Raw genomic sequence first — 15,444 nt, 5'->3', positions numbered from 1 at the left:
TGTAGGAACAGTAGATATGTAAATGTGTGAATTAATTTTTCGTGGTTTTTCTTTATTTAATTTTTAGGGTTTTGACTTTATTTCGTAAGGTTACGGATTAAAATGTGCGACTCTTGGGTAGTCGTTTTGTGCAATATTTTATATTTTATTGGTCAATATGGAAATTATGCAACACACTGCATAATTCTCTCATTAACAAATAAACGTACTTACATATAATCAATTTCAACTGGATCAGTTTATTATGCTCAGACATAAAAAATTAAGTTTACAGCAAATTTGAATGAAATACTGATCAATTGATTACCGGTCAATAATAAAATGATCTGAACATGTCTACCTTCGTTTTACACAAGCATTTCGTATTTGTGCTAAATTCGTGCATAACGTTCTTACATATTTCTTAAATGCAAAATTTTATGATGTGAAACTTGTAACATTTATTTCTTCAATATATAAAATCACTCCAATTCATTAAAATTTCAGTGTATTTACAAAAAATCGTATTAATATGAAATTAAACTCTACTTAATAATGTCCATGATCATTGGCTGTCTCGAAGGTTCTTCAGTTCCCCAACCATTATTTCTTCCTGCCCGAAGTCTATACTTTTTTTCCTCCAATCTAAAATATATTATGATGCCACAATTCACCAGTGTCAAACAGAGTGCCAATACTCCAACATAAAGTGACACTTTGGACGACGAGCCATCATCTCGTCCACCCGTCACAAATGATGCGGGTGCCATTTCAATCCTACTTTTCTCTGCTTTCTCCATATCGTTAGAATTCGGACATGACCCAGAAAGTGGGAACATATCAAAAGAAATGGATCCTAACTGTGGCATAAGTATATGCGTCACTTTGGTGGATAATTCTTCTGAAAAATTGGCATGATTTTTTACAACCGCCGTGGTCAAGAATGGGTTTTGTAACCGAATTATCTGCTCATCACCCCCACTTGGTCGAACCCTAATGGTCAAGGAGACAGTTTCATTCCCATGGATAGAAAATACGTGCGGGGGACAATTAATCCATTTTTTGTATGCGTTGACCTCATGCCCGGCACAATATGTGTAGTAATTATCGCCAAATTTCTTTACTTGAATTGTCCCCTGATCCAAATAATACATTGGTTCACACGACTTTCTCCAATATTTGGCCAGTGTATCGGGATGGTTAAAGTCATGTGTTGCGCAAGCTTCACCCAATTCGGGGAGAAGGACCAAGTCGGTGGATGGATTATGCCCGTGTGGCGTCACACAGTTAGAAGTTGTATTATAAGCGACATATTTAGGACCGACATACTCTAGTTTTACCCCTAATTTCTCATCCTTCCCTGAAAATTTATGATAAAAGGTGAAGGCACTTGCCCGCAATATTTTAATATCATCTGCAACAATGGTTCGGCTAACGTCAAAGATAAGTGTGGCCTCCCTCCTGTTAAAGTGACACGCGGCTACCTGAGCTTTGGTGAAATTAATTTTTTGTCCGAACAAGGAGAATATCCGGTCCCCTGCTTTGTACGACTCGATTTCGTTGGTCATCCGTTCAAAGTAATTTGCTTGACTGGTGTCCCGGACGTCCTGATAGTTTCGTTGAAGTTCTTCAAATTCGAGAGAAAGGTTCTGATTTTTCCTGGCAATAATTTGAAAATTTGTTTCGAGTTGATCGACTCTGCCTTTTGTATTTTGGGCCAGGTCGGAAGTTGCTCTGAGATTGTTTTTTATTCCTTGCATCTCGTTGTCTAATTGGTTTATGCGGTATTGGTTCTGGTTGATCTGCGGATTTGGCTGGGTTGGAGGGGGATAGTCTTGGTTAGGATTTGAATTTGGATTTGGAATTTGAAAATTTTGTTGGTTTTGTTGAATAGGAGAATTATTATTTGGATAATATTGCTGCTGTTGTGGATACTGTGGAGATCGCTTGGACACGTGGTGCAAATTTGCAAAGTTTGGACTGCACAAATCTTCCAGTGGCTTTAAAACATGTTTTTCAAACTCTTCTGAACATCTGTTGTATCTTGATGGTAACCCATACTTAAGTTTGTCGCAAGGCGATGGAACCTGTATTGATACTGTTTCATGGGTAAAATTGGTTATCAGCTTGACCCCACTCTCATACCAGATGATTGGAGGAACTTGCAAAAGGTTGGAGAATGAGGAAGAAAATAGTCCAAAAAATGTTGATAGAAATGGGAGGATTTGTATGAAATTCATTTTTGGGGACATTCTGAGATATATTTTTACTTGTGTACGTACAGGACTCTGCAATAATGCACAAATAAAGAGCAATTAGCAAGAAATTGTGAAATAAGATACTTAAATGCGACAAGTAATTTTACTTTTACTACGTTTTTAGAATTAAGTATTTAATAATTGTTGAAAAAATTGTACCTTTTCTGTCGACTATATTATGGAACAAGAATACTGAACCAAATCGTCCCAAGATTCTACGATTAAATAATACGAGTGTCAAAGCTTGGCTTGGTTTGCTGGTTTATTATGGATTCTCATTTTTGCAGTTCGTATGATACATGAAAATCTGTAAACCTGTCAATTCAGCCGGATGCTTTACCTCTTATCTACAACACACGTTAAACAAATAAATAAGTTATACAACAACTGAAAGGGAAATGATTCATAACGGTTTCAATCACCTTTGTGCACACAGGATTTGACCAGGGATTTGTCCATTGAGTAAACTCAACGAGTCAAAGAGACTACAAGGATAAATATTTATAATTATACAGCTTATTTACAGAGTAACGATTCGGTGTTTTTAATGTGCATAACTTACAAGAGATATGTGCATGAGACAACAATGGACGAAATGATGATGAACTCCATGGGAAAATATGTATGGACACAGACATCCTGAAAATCGGTTTTTGTTTTGCAGATTATTCCTGGTAATTAAGTAATCTACTTTTGTATTTATTTGATACCTACATATTTGATTAAGTATCTGATTCACCTAATTTACTGAGCTGTACATCTACTTTCAATGCTAAAATTTATGCCAAATTATTTATCAAATATGCAAAAAAAATATGATGTTATACATGAATTTTAATGATTTTCCAATGGAGATACGTATATAATTTATATTGTGACATAAAAAATGATTTATTTAAGGTCAAGGTAAGCATCTATGCATAACTCATCAATTCTGTATCATTAAAGCCATTCCCTGTTCACCGTAATGGCGTGGATGATGTTGTTCTTGTTGCTGTTTCGATTGACGTGTTTTATGGCGGATGTAGAACATTCCACCAATTCCCATCAACACCAGGACGACCCCAATAATAGCAAATCCTCCCAAAAGAAGCGATTGATTTGTAGCAACGTCGACCTTATTTTCATCCTCAATTTTCCCAAGAATTTCTCCCGTGCGAGGTTCCTTGTTGCTCTGCATACTTTTAGGACATTCATTCGAAGCAGGAAAAGTATCGAAATCCAACGCCATAATTTTGGGAATTAAATGATACACGGCTTTCGTAGAGTGTAAATCTTGCGCTGCTTCAAAGTTTCCTGGAGTCAATGTTTTAGCTACACTGGCCCCGTTGAGAATTTCAATTTTCTCATTACTATTAATGGAAAATACGTAATTTGGACATTTATACTTGGACTTGTAAATCCTGACTTCAAACCCGTAGCAATAAATGTAGTAGAGCTGCTCCACTGCTTTGACTTGAATCACCGTCTCGTCCAAGTAGTACATTAGACGACATGACTTTTGCCAATATTTGTACACTGACATGTCATTCATTGGAAGACAGTCTTGCTCCCCAGGAAATCGGAGGACGTCCACCTGGCCTCCGGAAAAGGGGACGATGCAGTCCGCTATTTTATCAAAGGCTGCTCGGCGTGGTCCCACATACTCTAATTGCCACCCAAGGTCGGTGCCCGGCACCATTTCATACATCGAGAAGGGATACGCTTGCAGGACCTGGACCCCAAAATCTGTGTTGTTTTTATGAAAGGAGAATGTGGCGACGCCGTCTAAGATATTCAGGTGACATTTTTCAGGTTTACTCCCTTTGTAGATGTCGATTAGTGAGAAATTTGTGCCCATCATGAATACGTCGAATAATTTGAGGTTAAGATGTCCCTCTCGCCAGTCTCGCGCGACCTCGCTCAAGTCCGACTTAGCTTGTGTAAAATATGCACCTAATTTAGACGTTAATGTAATCGTAGAGCCAAGACTTGCTGTTAGTTCTGTCCGCCAGGAATTGATTTCTTCCAGCCCGATCTCAACGACGCGCATGCGTGCATCCAATTTTTCCAAGAAGGCGGCCAATTCTTTTACTACCGCCTCCAACTCGGCTTGGCGTTTCTCTCCGGCAGCTATGCGACCTTCTAAGTGGGCAATGTTTTTCGAAATTTCATTAATCTTGGAAATAATTTCATTAATTGCGGCATCATTTTGTGGAGGTTTGGGCTTTGAGAATAGACCGACGATGGTCGACACGGCGCTGACCACGGTGGGAAGGGCGGTCACAATTCCGGCCAAGATTCCGCGTTTCTTTCTTCTTCCGGGAACTGGAGAGGGGCCGCCGGCGAAAGAAGGGCGACACATTTCTTCCAAAGGCCGGATAACGCTTTCGAGAGCTTCATTGTCACACCATTCGGTAAAGTGGGGAAGAGTGTCGGGAACTATTTTTGCCGTGTAGAATTTGACGCAAGGAGTTTCAAACTTTATCTTGAGAATGGCCCTTGAGTTGCCTGATTTTAAGGTGTCACTGCTCGCACCCCAAACAATGGGGTGGACTTTTGGAAGAATGGAGCTGACCTGGGGTGTGGTGAGAGTGATAAATATCAAAATTGTGAACAATACTTGTAAGTTTGACATCATGAGGGATCAAATGACTCTTCTGCAGGTATACACGTAATATGATCTCAATCTGTAAAATGATTTTAGTGGATTATGCAAGTAGACTTGTCAAAGTGAAAGAGTTGAACTTTATGTAAAGACTGAGACTCATCACAAACTGGAGGTATGCATGTGCATACATTCTGTACATAATATGTACGTATGTATGTACATACATATATGAATATGTACGTGTGAGAGATAAAATACTAGATAAAAGGGAAGATGCATAACTATGTACACAAATGATGAGTCAATTGACACAACGGAAATAATTTGATATTCACTCTATCTATGTAAAATTTAATAAAGTATTAAAAACAATTAAACAAAAGTAACTTATTTTACGCATATGTATGTATATTTTGCTTAATCAATATCATCAATTCGGCTAGAATCTCCGGAATCAAACAATTCGACCATTTCATGCACCAAGTTATGAGGGATATTCTTGAGCGATTGTCTTTTCTTAATTGATTCTTCAAACTCGGCACTCCTTTCGCTCTGATTTAACCGCTTCTTTCGTGGTGTTCTACTATCAATGGTCAAATTTCGAATAATTGTCACGCCCACCCCAGTATTATTCGGATCCTTAGTCTTAACATATAAATACCACACAATGGCACCCATCCCGATAAACAAGATACCGAACAATCCTCCCACAATGCTCAAAATCAAGACCAAATTAACCCCACATCCCACACCAATTGGGAAATCGTCCATCCTCAACTCGGCCAATTTTGGGATTAAATGAAAATTAACCTTGTCCGAAAGTAGGGCTGATCCAGCCTGAAAATCCAATCTCTGCACGACCCGATCAATCGTAATGCTCGAATTAATCTTAAAACCTTCGTTGACATGAACGCTAAAAACGTACTGGGGACATTCGTACACGTTCTTATACACGAATATGTTAAAGCCGAAGCAATAGATTGCGTAATTATCTCCGACTTGTTTAACCTGGATGACGTGCTCATCCAAATAGTAGAGCAAATTACAAGATTTTGTCCAGTATTTGAGGACTGATTTGTCATTATGGACAAGACAGTCGTCCGCCGTGGGGTAGAAGAGGACGCTCCCTTGGTTGGCCGAGTATGGAACGATGCAATCCGCACCTTCATCGTATGCAACTTCTCGTGGCCCTCTGTACTCAAGGAGATACCTTTAATTATAGAGATATCAAAATTATTTCAAAATTCTTACTATTTTGAGAAATTTTAGAAATTGTCTTAATGCGTAATTAAATATTTAAAAAAAAATCTTACCCTTCCTTCTTTCCGGCATCGAGCTTATAAAAAATAAAGGGATTGGCCTCAAATATTTTAATTTGAAGGTCCGTTCTCGCCCTCTTGACCTGGAAGAAGGCGACCTTATCACGCACGTTGACATGACACTGAAGTGGCGTTACACCTTCAGTGTTGTAAAGTCGCTCTAATCCAGGGTCCAGGTCAACGGTGAAAATTTGAAACAATTTGAGACTCAAAATTCCCTTTGACCATTGTTGACGAACCGTGTTGACGTTAATTTTTGCCAGAGCGAAGTACACTTCTAGCCCTGTATCGGTAGTTTTAATTGTAGTATTTTTGGAGTGGGTGTGGTTACCGCCGGAGTTGCTGGATTGGATTTCTTGATGTACTTTTAAACTTAGATCGTTCAATTGTTCGAGATACGTGTCTGCCAGGGAAGAATCGTTGTTGGAGGAGGAGTTTGAAATTGATTGTCCTCTTTTTAAGGCAGCCACTGCCTTTGAGATTTGTTCGATTTGAGCTGATAATTTATGAAACGTGGTCAACAGTTTGGCATACTGGGAGTGGCTTTTCCTCTCTGACGAAATGCCAAATGTTGAGGAGAATACGCCACCAATTACGACTTCATGATCCGCCGTAACGTCCACTTTTTGGCCGATAGTTGTGTGACACAAGTCTAACAATGGGAGGAGCACGTTCTTGTCGAGCTCGGAGTCACACCAGGACACATTTTTGGAAGAATACTCGATTTGTAGACAAGGGCTGGAAAACTCGAAAATTAATGTTTCCACAATATCGCCAGATTTTAGGGTGGTCACAGATTCGACCCATATTATTGGGAGGCTTTGTTGCAGTAAGGACTTTCCGAAACAGTTTTGAAAAATTGGAAAAAATTGGAAAACTATTATGAGTTTATATGTTGGATACATTTTCTAGCTAGTTGGTCCGTGTTATCGGGTTGTGTACTGTGGTACTACTAAGGTAAGTACGTATGCATGCATGCTTTCATCAGTTTCGGTGGATGTTCAATAATTTGCGTTAGATAACAGAGAGGAGTTATCTGTCATTTTAATTTGCATGGGTAATGTATGTAGTGGGGCATCAATATTTTATAAAATGCATAATATGATGTTACATTACATATTAATATCTATTAATCGAATCCTAAGTAACTTTTTCATAATTTAATCTAGTAATTTTTGAAGAGTATCAAATGTTACTGTAAGAACATTAAGTCCAGAAAATTAGCTAACTGTTAAATATTCCTTTCGTTACAAATATCTACGTATGCAAAACACATCCCTCCATTGTTGTCACATACATACATACGCTGTAAAACTATGGGCGAATAAAGCCAAATCTCCAGCATGCAAATTGTGTTTATGCATTCACAGACATCACTGCAGAGATGATGATGAAAAGTGTAGAGAATTGGCGAGATTCTTTGTGTGCAACATACACATATGTACGTATGCGAATGCGTATACATACGCGAATGTACATATGTACATATGCGAATCTTGCATTTCCACTGGCAATTTGCAGTTTAGGACAGCAGTTAAAATCCAGCAATCTTTGCTAAGTTAGCTGGGCTAATATTCCCTGTCAGCTGCCATATATCTATTGTTTTACATTTACCATTGGTTACAACGCAACACAAAGAAGTTCATTATTTTGTAATATATTTACACGGTATTATATTAAGTATGTGAGGTATTTATGCATCTCCAAATTAGTGAAATTTTTGTGTAATAATTAATGCACTTTCATATTTTTAACATTTTCGTAAATTCTACTGCATTACGAAATCATGAACCCTAATAATACGGAGCAAGGACGACTCGCAGCTTTGAGACGTCTCCAAAATCAGTATGATCGTGATGCAGAGGAGAAGGCGAAGAAACAGAAAGTGGTGAGACAAAAAGTTTTTTTTTTACATATAAATCATAATTCACTGACATTTTTCCGTGAATCTGACGTTCGTTTCTTGTGCATAGATTGATGAGCGAAAAAGGAAAGAGCGATTGGCTCAACTTGAAGAAATGACCAAACAAATGGCAATGAGTGGTGATGGGCATCGACTCGGTACCGTGGACGAACAAGGGCGTCGTGGAGAGCTTGGAATCCAAAATCCTCGTCCAGTCGTTGGTGATGATAATCCTATGGCTCGGCCAACTCATAGTCAAGCTGCAGGACAAGTTTTGGGAGGATCGCGACCTGGCAGTGGTGAGCTAATTTTTGGTCGTTAATTGTTGAACTTGAAGTATATTTGCAAAATTTCGATTTTGAGGTTCTGGGCGCTTGGGGGCGATAAATCGTCTGCAACGAGAGTACAATAAGGATGCAAAGTCAAAAGAAGAACAAGTGAAGGCAGTGAGTGATTGATTGATGGTTAATAAATTATCCTTTAATTATCTCCTTTCAATTTAATTTATTATTGTTATTACTTTATTATTCAGGTAGACGAATAGAGGCAACAAAAGTGACTGGATGTAAGTAAGAAAATCGGAGTATTTATAATATCAATGCAATACTAATAGTAATCTTGTGGAAAATTAGTATTATCAAAGAATGAATTTTATAAATAATTACTAGCTATTATTTGTTTACTACTTAAGTATAAGTAACTGTCTCGAATAACATTTTAAACTAAATATGACATAAAATTTACATGCACTTAAATAAGCAGTTCTATGAATTTTATATATTTACTATTTTGGATTCTACATGCAAATATGCAAAATTGGTCAGAAATCCTGCAATATTAATTAGTAAAATATCAGTGCACATTTCAGTACGCTTAGTAAATTACTTACTTATTCAAGAGTCAGGTCATTTCTCATAAAGTTACCGATTGTTTAATTAAAATACATGTCTTGTTAAATTGCAAATTAAGTAACCGTTTTTAATAAAAATCCTGACTAACTTATCCAATTGCATTTCCCAGCTTTCTTGCAACAGTGATACAGCGTCCCCTCCTTGTTGAAAACGTCATCCCTGATTCACACTGATTCGGAGCTATATTTGCAACTATGGTGCGAAGTAAGGGGTTACGAGTAGTGGCACTTTGTTTGATTTCCTCCTCTTCAGAATCCCTGTCACCAATGTCACCATGCATTATGTCCATCATTTGCTGCGTGTTTGGTTCCTTGTTAAAACTTATGCCCTTATCGGTGTCTGCTGTTATCGGCGATGGTGTAAATATATTATTATTATTATCCCGTGCATTCATCCCTCGAATCCCTCCATCAAAAGATACCGGACCATTGCTGATGGACTTATTATATTCGGAAAATGTTAAACTTGGCCAGTCCGTTCCATTCAATTTGTCGGGCACTTGTCCAAATTGAGATATGCGGTCTTTTTTCACAGGATATCCATTAGAGCACGAGATGAGCAGTAACGTCAAACCCAATAACGAAAGCACTTGGGGGATTAGAAATGTTCCCATTTCAATAGCATGCTGGAATATTAACAAGATTTCACCGATTTTAATTAACAAATACGTATGTAGTACTTTTAAATACCTACAAAAAGAAAATGTCTTTACTTTAATCCGAATTCAATATATTATGACCTCCTCTAAAACAGATGAACAAGTTCAGACTGTTTTCTTACTTTAATCGTACATTTAATTTCCTTGAATTGAATATTATAGACGAGATAAAAGACATACATATATATGTAAGTATGTGGATATTTTTGCGTGTTTTTATAAAACATGGAACCGGTTATGAAATTAAAGCAAACAGGTACTTTATAGTATAATAACTGGATTATGTACATACACATTTGATACGATTGTCCATGAACTGAAACATTTCCATGTAACCTACTAACAATATATGTAATAACTTTCACGTAAATATGTAAGTTCTTGATTGATTTCAGTGATGACTTATGAGTCACATTTTGATTCTTGTTCCTGAAAATATTTTTATTATCCTTCCTCTCCTCCTTTTTTACAATTTTAGTGAGTGTGTATACATTACAGATTGTAATTTACCCTGTTTACTATTAAAACAGTGAGTCACAAAAATTAGAGAAAAAACATGAATTGGAAAGTTACCATTTGAGCTCCTTTGAACAAGTGGAACGAATAAATGATAATTCAGTTTAAATAATTTAAATGATAAAATATCTGTATTGTTTTGGTGTACATCAACGGAAAAGGCTGCACATTATATTCAGGTGCTCTGGCTTTAAGGGACTGTTCGATGTGAAGGTGGAAGCATCCCTCATTCCGTCATCATATTCGGGTGAATTCACGCCAAAATCCAAAACCAGCAATTTTGTTGTTTCAGTACCGTTATGACTACCGACTGCACAAACTAATTTCGTTTCTGATGCTGTAATCCACCAAACCTTGCCGCCAGATTCACCACTATGCAGCTTTACTAGGTCTCGAACAAAAGCTCCTAGAAATGAATAGCAAATTGCTTAATGAAACCATTTATACAACAGCATTTGGGAACACTCACCCGTTGCAATGTCCCAGAGTTTCACCGTTCCATCATCGGAAGACGTAATTACAAACTTATTAAGTAACCGGACGCAGGTAACTGGGCCAAGATGCCCGTTAGGACCTGTATTAATTTAAATTAAAGTTGTGTCTCAAAGTCGTTGTTGTGCCATTGAATTCTTACCTGACAAAGTGAAAAGGCACTGTCCAGTAGTAATATCCCAAATTTTGACAGTGGAATCTGCATTTCCGGAAACAAGTAAATTGTTTCTCAATTCCATCACGGATGTCAAGCTCCTATGCCCCATCAGAGTATGCTTGCAAATTCCAGTCTGCGCATCCCAAACTCGAATGCTTGTGTCAAGCGAACCACTAACGATATGCATATCATCAAACTGTAAAATGAGACTCAATAATAAGTATGACATATTCTACGAACATAGCATTAGTATACATTGTATGTAGCATAAATCAATTAATTCTAAATACCCAAACTTGTATAGTGCATAATAGTGCATATTACTTACTCGCAGTGTATAAATTCGGTCTGCGTGACCGCTCAAAGTACGCAGACATTCTCCACTTTCGACATCCCAGACTCGAATCATCGAATCATATGCTCCAGACACAGCAATCTTCCCGTTATATTGAACACAACGCACAGCCGCAGTATGGCCAACCAAGACATGAAGACACTCTCCATTGTCAACATTCCAAACACGAAGTGTTGTATCTCGAGATCCACTCACCACTCTTCAAAATAAAGCAAGGGTTACCTCTTAATACATCTTTTTAGCAAATTATCAAAAACCTTACTTTTTTCCGAACAAATGCATACAACGAACTGTGGAAGTGTGACCCTCAAGTATATGTAAGCAGGCTCCAGTATCCGCATTCCAAACTCGCAATGTACGATCTGTCGATCCTGAAATAATTGTTGTTCCAGATATTTGAGCCGACCAAACCCCTCCAGTGTGCCCAACAAGCCTTAGTAGGCACCGTCCAGTCGTTGCAGACCACACCCTGAGTGTAGTATCATCGGATCCAGTCACAATTCTGAACATGTATTAAGAGGAAGAACACAAATAAATTTGATTGGTACTTTTAAGCAACTATACATTGTATTAACCTGTTGGATGAAAATTCGAGGCAAGTTATCCAATGTTCGGTGTGGGCCCTCAAGGAAATCTGAGATTTGATTGGCTGCCATCTCCAGTTCATTTCGATATTGTGCTGCCGTATGTAGGCAGCCTTCCAAGATCCATAATTTGGAACAAAACTGCTGCCATTTCCCCCTAGATGCAATTGGTTTGTCCAAAAGATATTATTTTGGGCTTCTCCTCGACCATGAATTCGTTGTGCCATCGCGTTGGAAGGTATAATTCCAGCTTCTCGACATTTTTCCTTCCAGAGCAGACTATCATCGCACAAAATTCTCCAATATCGGCAAGTTTGAGCCCCTTGGAGTAAGTCCTTCGGTCCAATAAAACTCAAGATATACAATGCCAACTGCAATTTTAAACAAATCATTTATACACATTTATAAACGTACGTAGGATTGAACACCAAATTATAATTAATACAATTTAACTAATAATGTATTTTGACGTTTGACCTCTTTTGGGAGCAAGGAAATGAAATCCCTCTGGAAAAGGGAGTCAATCAATCTCTTCATATGACCAAGTTCATCCAACTCTGATCTCTTGATGATGTGATAAATTACGTTCAACCTATCAGTCGGATTCCAACTCTGAAAAAAATTGTTAATTTAATCTTAACCATAATTCACCTACTCAAATTAAAGTTTTAAATATGACTATAGCGAAATAAATAAATCGCTTAAATTGAAATATTGATTTTGAAATTTAAAAAAATATATAAACACTTACATCCATTACAGTTAACCATTCAGCCAGCACAGAGCTCAATGGACTTGCAGATGGCAATGATACGTCGTTATCATCATTGAACTCGTTTAATTCTTCATCATCCCTTGATTGATTCATTGAATTTTTTATGTATGATGTCGGAACAGCGTCAGCACACATTGTCCTATCAAAATTATTCATATAATTAAACAATTAAGTAAATCAACAATATGAATGACCTTACTCAGATATTGTATTATCCTTTCCCATTTGTGCTCTTCAATTTTTAGCACTGAAAGTGTTGCACTTTAGTTTCCGCTGCTACTGAACCAAAAAACGAAAAAAGTAGTTCATTCGTCTTTAAACGACTAAAGTGTACAAAGGGGGTCAAACAATAAGATAATACATTAACGTATGATTTAACTACTAAACAAGAACAATTAAATGTCCATTTCCCATTTAAAAAAATGTCCTCCTGTGCACGTGTGCCTTTAATTATTTCCTTTCCCTCTCTCGACCCACGTTCTTCTTCTCCCCGAATATTCTTGAAGATTATGAGTTTTTCTTTGTTTACCATTTACTTAGGATTAGCTTTGTCGGTGAACTAATTCATCTGGAATTAAATTAAATGTGTTACACATTATGTGTAGCTGTGATTTGTTATCATATCATCAATCATTGGCCAATTTGTATAAATGCATGAACTCGTCTTTTCGAAATTTTAACATCACTATAAAAGATTAGCATTAGCAGAAGCTTTAGCTCGAATTAAAAAAAAAAAAAAACTATAAAGTTGGAAAGAATTAGCAAATTCATCTTATTCGTTCACTTAAAACTTAAAACTTAAAACAAACAATGTAGAACGATGAAATAGCAATTAACCTAGGCCGGAAATTAAAATAACGCGGTATTATAGCAAAACATAATAAAAACTATTATTTATCCTCTTTTATAATTGCTCAGTTAAGTAATTAATGGTTAACATTCTTGGAGAGCAAACATACACACATATGTACATATTTACTATGTACGAATGTATGATGAATGTAAATGTAAACTCATAACAATTCGTTCGTATGCAAAATGCAAAACACTGTGCGTTTGAAAATGAGTATGAGGAAACTATCCGTGCAACGGAAAAGCTCCGCGAGGATACAGGAAACACGGACAAAGTACTGAGCAAATATATTCCGAACTCATTTTTGGAATTTTTTTGGCAAAACTTTGTACTTTTCATGCAATCATGACACTAAACATTTATTTGTACATTTTTATTTCCATTATCTGCTAATATGTATGGCAGGTCATCAGAGATCCGCCTTATCCAGTTTTTCAAAACTTCTCAACCTCTAAAGTGAATAGTAAGAGTGCATGAATTCGAAAGAAATATTCTCATTTCTTCTAAACGAGGGATAGCGTGCTAATTTTTTTTCAAAAATACAAATAAACAAAATTACGGTTAGGCCGAAATTGTTATATACTTAATGGCAAAATTTTATCATTGACATTAATCGTTGAAATCGTTGACATCGTTGAAATTAATGCAAATAAATATAAACGGTTGAACTTGCCATACTATTTCGAATTAGATGTACATATAAATTCGACAATCATGATAAATTCATTGGTGAATTTATTCTCGTTATAGATATTGAACAAATTCAAATTCAACTTGTGTCGAATTGAAAATATTATATTGTCGCCAAATTAATTTTAAAAAAATTACAAGTCAACGAGCGGCTTTTTTCCATTAATCGGACTCAGATCAATGTATCCAATATTACTCCAAAACACGGGGTTGACAAGTCCTGTTCCTCCGCCAATATAATAAATCCTGTTCAACCTTTCCACGTAAACCACACCCATTCCAGAAAACCATCTTCCTACCGATCCAGGAAAGTTGGCGACTTGAATAAATGTACTTGTCTGAGCCATGGGGTCATATTGGTAAATTCCATCAGCGGGCTCCTCTGTCCCGTATAAACCTGCGCCAAAAAGGTAGGCGTAACGACCATCGAAAGCAACGGATGGTTGAGTGTTCATTGGAGGTATGTCCCCCGGTAAAATGGTTCCTACATTTGTTCGAATATTGTACGCAAGCACGCCGGGATTTGGATTGTCGTATTCGTCATTGCAGAAAATGTAGGCTGTTTCATTTCCATCAAAGAAGCCTTCATTCCAGGAAAGCCACTGTAGAATTTAGGTGATGTTATTTAAAATAAATCGTATTTTTATGCCCTTGACTGATATTTGAATTTTTAAGACAGTGCTCAAAGTATACCTTGGGAAGATCACCCAACATGCTGACCTCATGCGTCACGGTGTCCATCGTAAAAACCTTGTAACTCTGAAATGTTCCTCCAAACGTGTAAATGGTTCTGTTGTTGTCATAAATTCCGGCAAAGTGTGACATTGAGGATTGTCCAGAGATGTTACCAACCCTTGCGGATGTCAGGGAATCCGGTGCCCATACATAAATTGGGGGTGGCAACGCTTGAAATGAACCTCCAACAGTGTACACTTCCCCATCAGCCTTATCATAGTACGAAAATCCACCGCTTTGCCAAGGGACGACGTCCAAAACGGTCAGCGTGTCGGTGGAGATGGAATATTTCATCATGGACTTTGACTGGTTGAGCGGAACTTCAAATCCGGGTCCGATGTAAATCGTGTCATTGCCATCGTATGCGTGTGGAAACCAGAAATTTGGATATGGCATGTGTGCCGTAGTATTGACAGCTTGAAGAAGTTGAGCCGAACTGGTTGCGAAAGTTAGAGATGCAAACACGGCCAGAGTCCCGATGAGGGATTTTCCTGACCTCATGGTGACCCTTGATAATTTAACGGTAAGAAAAATTAGTTGGAGGTGGACGCGTGCTTAGGGTTGAGATGGCGAATAGTAAAAAGTGTACATCAATCAAATTTATCGTGTTATTTATCACCCACAGGTTGTTGTTATCAATATCCGAATGACATGCTTCTCTAATTAATT

At 37.4% G+C, this 15,444-nt stretch overlaps 5 protein-coding genes across 6 annotated transcripts; 1 reads left to right on the top strand and 4 right to left on the bottom strand.

Moving 5' to 3' along the window:
- Positions 1-212: 212 nt before the first annotated feature.
- LOC110850174 lies at positions 213-2,533 on the bottom strand. Its single transcript, XM_022097650.2, has 2 exons — positions 2,397-2,533; positions 213-2,267 (listed from the first exon to the last, which is right to left on the bottom strand). The coding sequence occupies exon 2, from the start codon at positions 2,229-2,231 to the stop codon at positions 525-527; it is 1,707 nt and encodes a 568-aa protein (XP_021953342.1). The 5' UTR covers positions 2,232-2,267; positions 2,397-2,533; the 3' UTR covers positions 213-524.
- A 567-nt stretch (positions 2,534-3,100) lies between these two features.
- On the bottom strand, positions 3,101-7,084 carry LOC110850576. The gene is made up of 2 exons (XM_022098009.2): positions 6,141-7,084; positions 3,101-6,037 (listed from the first exon to the last, which is right to left on the bottom strand). Exons 1-2 carry the CDS (start codon positions 7,049-7,051, stop codon positions 5,245-5,247), a joined length of 1,704 nt encoding a protein of 567 aa, XP_021953701.1. The 5' UTR covers positions 7,052-7,084; the 3' UTR covers positions 3,101-5,244.
- A 590-nt stretch (positions 7,085-7,674) lies between these two features.
- On the top strand, positions 7,675-9,051 carry LOC110850577. Of its 2 annotated transcripts, none has more exons than XM_022098012.2 (4): positions 7,675-8,034; positions 8,120-8,348; positions 8,413-8,513; positions 8,582-9,051. In XM_022098012.2, exons 1-3 carry the CDS (start codon positions 7,933-7,935, stop codon positions 8,505-8,507), a joined length of 426 nt encoding a protein of 141 aa, XP_021953704.1. In that variant the 5' UTR covers positions 7,675-7,932; the 3' UTR covers positions 8,508-8,513; positions 8,582-9,051. The 2 variants fall into 2 exon arrangements, with proteins under 2 accessions (XP_021953704.1, XP_021953703.1); XM_022098011.2 differs by having other exon boundaries at positions 7,678-8,034; positions 8,413-8,495.
- Positions 9,052-10,038: 987 nt separating this feature from the next.
- Positions 10,039-12,959, bottom strand: LOC110850575 (F-box/WD repeat-containing protein 7). The gene is made up of 9 exons (XM_022098008.2): positions 12,697-12,959; positions 12,474-12,636; positions 12,200-12,334; positions 11,714-12,093; positions 11,401-11,640; positions 11,112-11,337; positions 10,769-10,979; positions 10,604-10,708; positions 10,039-10,540 (listed from the first exon to the last, which is right to left on the bottom strand). The coding sequence occupies exons 1-9, from the start codon at positions 12,720-12,722 to the stop codon at positions 10,284-10,286; spliced, it is 1,743 nt and encodes a 580-aa protein (XP_021953700.1). The 5' UTR covers positions 12,723-12,959; the 3' UTR covers positions 10,039-10,283.
- A 757-nt stretch (positions 12,960-13,716) lies between these two features.
- On the bottom strand, positions 13,717-15,375 carry LOC110849694. Its single transcript, XM_022097130.2, has 2 exons — positions 14,734-15,375; positions 13,717-14,642 (listed from the first exon to the last, which is right to left on the bottom strand). Exons 1-2 carry the CDS (start codon positions 15,274-15,276, stop codon positions 14,175-14,177), a joined length of 1,011 nt encoding a protein of 336 aa, XP_021952822.1. The 5' UTR covers positions 15,277-15,375; the 3' UTR covers positions 13,717-14,174.
- Between the last annotated feature and the right edge of the window lie 69 nt (positions 15,376-15,444).

Source organism: Folsomia candida, unplaced genomic scaffold (assembly GCF_002217175.1).
Source record: "Folsomia candida strain VU population unplaced genomic scaffold, ASM221717v1 Fcan01_Sc005, whole genome shotgun sequence".
Taxonomy (NCBI): domain Eukaryota; kingdom Metazoa; phylum Arthropoda; class Collembola; order Entomobryomorpha; family Isotomidae; genus Folsomia; species Folsomia candida.
This window is presented reverse-complemented; position numbering and strand designations above follow the sequence as displayed.